We start from the raw sequence: 6,000 nt of genomic DNA on the forward strand, positions 1-6,000 counted from the left end.
AGGCAAGACCTCACTTTCTCACATGCTCAGCACCAGCCAAATAGAGAACTGGTGATGATGGTCCTGAACTTGAGTAAATCCCGACCTTGTCCTCCCTTCAGAGTTCCCCATCAGAGCTCTGCACATGCTGGGCCACCCATCTGAGCCAGCCTGCACGTCCAAGAAGAGCACATCTGCTCTGATGCCCAGAAAGAAGAAAGGAAAGCCTGGAAGGCATATCCTCTTCTCCTGTCCAGATTGCTCCTATAGGCGTGCAAGGAAACCCAACCTGGAACAGGAGTCCCCTCTCTTATGAAAGAAAGCCTGACCTTTTGATTCTTACATAAAACCTCCATTATGAATAACATGATTTTTTTTTTCATGAGAAACTAAAAGGTAAGGGAAAATTTGCTGAATCTTAAGATATAATTAATTATATCCTAGCATTGTAATAAAGATCATTACCTATGCATCAGAAGAACCCTCCATTTGGGAATAAGCTCATCACGAATTAGGCTGTCAAGTCACAACCACTGCCATCAAAGAATTTTGGAAGAATTCCTTTAGTGCAATTACTGCTGATGCCACAAACCAATGAGAAAGATGAGCATCATGGCTTTCAAAGTATATGGTATTCACTTCTCAACATGGCATGTGGGACATTTTAAATCACTTCCTTCTCTTTTCATTCTTCATGCCATTAATCACGCATTTTTTTATTAACTCAATAAAAATGAATACCTATTATGTGCCAGATATATACATACTACTGTGTGCCAAGATACAGTAGTAATAATAACATAAGGACAGTAACCCTACCTAACACAACTATACTGCTTGCCTACTATGTGCCAGACACTGTTCTCTTGTACACCTTAGCTTATTTAATCCTTGCACCAATCTCCTGAGGTAAGTACAATTATACGCTCACTCTGCAGATGAGCAACTGAACTACATACAGAGAAATTAATTCCCTAAGTCATACAGTCTATGAGTACCAGAGCCAGGGTTCAAACCCACATCTTTTTACTCCAGTGTCCATGATCTTGACGTCTATGCTATATGAAAAACAGACATGGATATAAAGAACTTTCAGTGTACTGGAAAAGACAGACATTAAACAAATAAACAAACAAACACATTTGTAATCTCAAATGCTGATAAGATATATAAGAAAAGAGCAAGGTGCCCTGAGATAGAATGGTATAACATTACCAAGGCTCTTCCTGCAGGCTAAGAAATGCAGTAATTACCTCAGGTGATTCTCATCTCACCTAAATGACAAAGGTATAAAATTTAAGAAAGCAAGCTGATTAAAAAGAGCTGGGGAAAACTAAGGCTGGGAGGCCGGGGAAGGTAACTAAGCAATTCAGCCCTTAACCCTTGCCATAGAGCCTCACCATCTTGGTGGCCCTTCCTGTTGGCATGCTCAGAATGACTAGAGATAGGGATCTGGTGAATGCAAGCCCCTCCTCCTATCTTATCCCTACCAAATATGGAAATCTAACTGGATCCGGTGCCCCTTATTCACAGATGAAACCAAGTACCTCCTCATCTGCAGTCTTCCACGAAAAAGTCTGTGGTGGATGTCTAAAAACCTTAAATTCTGCCTTAATGCTTTAGCTTATTAAAAAAAGAAAAGATTTCATTGGGCTATAATGGGTAAAACTTGCATTTCTGAAAACAATTTAAGACATGGTTGATAGTCAATAAAACAAAGAAAACCCCACCTTTATGAAACTTGGCTATTTAATAGACTTGGAAACAGATTGAAATACTGATTTGAAAACAAATACATGAAAGCAGAGAGTCAAGCTCCCAGAAAGACAAAATCCCCCTGCCATCCTGATTTAAAAAAAAAAAAAAAGATCTGTACTTTATTGCCCTGCTTGACAAGTACAGATCTACCTCTTTCTTTTCAGTACAGAAATCATACAGAAAGAAGAAACATCTCTCTTTTCTTCTCAAGAAGTTGTCTCTCTGTGAATTTGGGAAATTTTGCATCTCTAATTGTTATTATTTATTTTACACATTATTTTTCTGTCCTCGGTCTTTATGTTAGGCATGGTCCCTAAGTATAGGATTACATCTGGAAGAAGTGTGACATATTAGCTCCTAATTCTGTAGTTTCACTCCGCTGAGGTTAATGATGATTCAGAGGGGAGAGCGCGAAGGAGAGGGCAGGTGTTCATAATAGCACCATTAATTATGTGCACTTTGCACATCTAGGTAAAAAGCAACATCATTTTCAGGTCCAATAAATAAAGTACTTTTTCTAGTTCATTGTTCAGAATCATAAAAAGACTAATTCTTGATGTTGAATTGCCACAAGAAAGTCTCCTGCTTCATCATCTTAGTGTATCATTTCATATGGGATACTCCACCTGGCTCTGATATACGAGGTTAGTATAGTAAAATGCTTAGATAACTAAATACACAACTTAATCATTTGACTTCCAATGAAGGTTAAACAGTCTCAAGCAAACGGCATATTGTCATCTTAATAGTTAGAAAATTACACTTGAGAGGCCTAGGTACACTTAAATTATGAGAAGGCTTCTTAACATTAAAGAGAAATAGCCTAAAGGTTAGAAACTAAACTTTGACAGTAACTTACAATACATTTTGTTAAATTTACTGTTAGTGTCATGAGACTTTAAAAACCTGAAAAGCACGTTAAACGAAACTTTCTTCAGATATACCTTCTTTATCCCATCCTTTAAAAAAATCTGTGAATAAAACTGACTTTAACTCTTAATATAATTGACTTTGATTCATAATCAATTCTTTTTTAATTAATATACTTCAGTAATTAATAAGATTATGTCCTTCTGTGGTTTACCTAGCAATAAAATACCAAATAAATTGAAAATAAAGGTTTTTAAAGTATGCCAGAAACTTAGGGATCTGGACTTCTCTGGAAATGAAGTGAATGTCCTTATATCTTCATCAGTACAAAGGCTATCATCACATTTTACATTGATATATGGGAAACAGGACAGTATATTGATGTCAAATTTCTGAAAACATGACATCATATTTCACTACTGCAGAATAAATGTTTTTTGTGTGCTCTATTCCAGGAAGAGGAAAGAAAAAAACATTGTATTAGTTGCAGTTTGTATTAACTTCAAAATGGTAATTCTTTACCAAAGATAGTTTTCTTTCCTTTTTAAATCAATAACTTTGGTTTAGAGCACAAAATCTCATAAAAATAAAATATCTTGCAACATGTTGAGAAATCACCTGCAAATTACTTTCAGACCTTTGAAAAAGAATCTAATTTGAATCACCAGTCTAAATAGGTCATTTAACTTAGAAAAATTAAAATTAGCTGTGCAGGGTCAATTCTTTTTTTCTAAATCATCTGCATCCTCAATGTCCTGCTATCTTCAGAGTCAAACCAGCACTAAGTGTCAAGAACAACAATAATATATGAATTTATTCCAAATCTCAAAGTTAGTCTGCTCTTGAAATGGCCATAAAAGACAACATTATATATAAAAACATGGGGGGAGGGGTGCTTCAAGAAGCTGGGGGTGGAAGGACAGGAGGAAAAGCAGAAAACTCATATTTCAGAAGAATAATGGTATATTTTTTGGGGGGTGTTCTCTACTGGTGTACATTTCTTGCCTCTCATGTGCACATGTTCACCGTATATGGCAAATCAAAACCAGCTGAGGCATACTTAATACAAAGCAAATACTTCCAAACAAGTTCATTCTCCCACAAGCTTCTCCTATAGTAAACTAGCAGTATAAGATCATGAACTTAATGTTCTTATCCGACACCCTTCAGGACTTAATCGTCCTGTAACATTCTGGTAAACTCAGGGATCAAAGCCCTACTCCCCAGAAAACCTCCCCAGGCATAGGAAAAACTACAAAATCTTGAAGGTAACACCTTTAAGAAAGAAAACAATAAAACAAAATACAAATGAGAATGTGGCTGCCTGAGACATCCTATATCCCTTCACAACCAGACCATCCATAAAATCAAAACAAAAACAGGAGGGTGTCAAGTGTCAGAGGATGGAGTCTGCCTTTAGAAGGCAGGGCACCCAAGGTGGCTAGCAGAGAGGGAATCAGGATCACGGGAGGTAGGGAAAGGAGTCAGTTTTGTTTCAGGATTCTCCAAAGCCACCAAGAAACGCACCCCCATCCTTTCTGGGTTAAAAGTAACTTTGAGGCTCAGAAAAAGTACTCTCATATTCTCCAGCTAGCAACCATGTATCATCCACAGGCAAAGAGTGATCAGAGATACCAATGAAACAAGCTTTCATTTCCTCTCTGCCCATCTTCCTAAAGCCACTTCCCCAAAACTGAGATCTTGAGAAATCTTGATTCCCTCAAGATTTCTCCGTGTAAAGATGAAATGGAAGGACCTTTGCTCTGACAAGGAAGCAAACTGAAGACGTGACATTGGGGAATTGCTAAGAAACATTCTTAGCTACATTTTTTTCTTAAAAGGGTAAAACCCAAAACGGAATTCGGATTTCTTCACCTCCAGATGGATGATAAAAATTTTATAACTTCCCGGGACAAGCAACTTCACTCCAGCTCTCAACCACACTCAAGAAGCCGTGACTGAAACAGTCCCAGAGAGCCACAGAGCAGGCTGACCCTCCCTGCACTACAATCACTCCAAATCCGCTTTTCGCCTCGCTGCCAGCTCCTGCTTAGTCCCTCAGCTCGCGCCCTGAGCCCCCGCTTTTTCTCCTCATCTCTAGTTCGTAGCGGACTCGGCCCAGCAACCGCCCTGCCTCCATCGCGTCCCTCTGGGTGGCGTGCCCCACACTTTAGAGGTTCTCGAAAGCCCCGGGACGAGGCGCTGGTGTCGAGGCTGGGGAACCCCGGGGATTCCGGCCTCCAAGGGCTCCCGCCTGAGCGGATTCAAGTTGCTCGGCCCCCAAAGGCGCGCACGGCCCCCCCGCCCCGTCTCTCCCCGGCTCGAGCGCCCCGGGTCCCCCCGCCTCCGCGGAGGTGAGCGCGCACTCACCGGAGGTGAGCTGCATCCAGGCACAGATCTTGTACACCGTAGCCGTGTTGCAGAAGAAGAAGAGGGTAAAGCAAATGATGCAGGCGATGATGAGCATCATGGAGAGGCCGATAAAGAAGGAGGCGGCTTTGAAGGCTCCCGAGGGCAGCGTGGAGAAGTCCGTGAAGCTGCCCCTACAGGTCAGCTCCCGAGAGAAGCCGTTGCCGATGCAGTAGTGGAAGAGCCCGAAATAGCCGGCTTGCGGGGTGTCCACGCCGTCTCCTATCCAGTAAGGCTGGATGAAGCACACTACGTTGACGATGGCAAAGCAGATGGTGAAGATGGCCCACAGCACGCCGATAGCCCGCGAGTTCCGCACATAGTTGGTGTGGTAAAGCTTGGCAGCCTCCTGAGCCGGGAGCATCGCGGCGGCGGCGGCGGCAGCGGCGGCGGCTCCGGGCATTCTCCCCCTCCTCCTCCTCCTCCTCCTCCTCCTCCTCGTCCTCCGCCTCCCCCCACCTCTCCGCGCTCAGGAGACACACTCACCGAGCCGCGCGCGCTGCAACTCCCCTGCCTCCGCCTCAGCCCAGCAGCGCCAGTTTCAGAGTCTGCATCCTCGCTCCCGGAAGGAGGGCGGGGGAGCGCCGAGCACCCCTCCGGCTCGCCTGGCACAGCCTCCTGGCCCCCCTCCCTCCCTCCTGGCCCGGGCTGCAGCCCTCCTCACCGCCCTCCGCCCCTCTTCCCGCCGCCGCTGCAGCTGCTGCAGCTGAAGGCGGCAAATCCCGCGCTGGGCGTTCTGGCGCGCGAGCTCGGGCGCCCCCCCTCGGTTCCCGCCTTCCGCCTCCCTTCACGCCGCGAGCCCAGCGGCGCGGAGGACCTCAGCGACCCTGGGACGACCCTCAAGTGGCGGGCGTGGGCCGGGGACGCAAGCCTAGAGTTGGGGAGGGGGGACCTCAGGAGGGGGCGGGAGCACCCACAGGGATCCTAGAGGCGACCCCAGGATCCCGGTTGGTGTTAGTGGCCGGGCGCCGGAGGCTCGTTCTG

General features: G+C 44.6%; 1 protein-coding gene across 5 annotated transcripts in view; it reads right to left on the reverse strand.

Annotated features, from left to right (window-relative positions):
• The window catches only part of LHFPL3 (LHFPL tetraspan subfamily member 3), a 602,509-nt gene extending 597,027 nt beyond the window's left edge, over positions 1 to 5,482 (reverse strand). For 4 of the 5 annotated variants that reach the window (XM_082399908.1, XM_082399907.1, XM_082399910.1 and 1 more), the window contains exon 1: positions 4,978 to 5,482. In XM_082399908.1, coding sequence (XP_082256034.1) covers positions 4,978 to 5,419 — 442 coding nt within the window. In that variant the 5' untranslated portion in view covers positions 5,420 to 5,482. The remainder of the gene's footprint in view (positions 1 to 4,977) is intronic. The other variant, XM_082399906.1, reaches the window with a different exon arrangement.
• Between the last annotated feature and the right edge of the window lie 518 nt (positions 5,483 to 6,000).

The sequence above is a fragment of the Balaenoptera borealis genome, assembly GCF_965194805.1.
Source record: "Balaenoptera borealis genome assembly, chromosome: 7".
Lineage (NCBI taxonomy): Eukaryota > Metazoa > Chordata > Mammalia > Artiodactyla > Balaenopteridae > Balaenoptera > Balaenoptera borealis.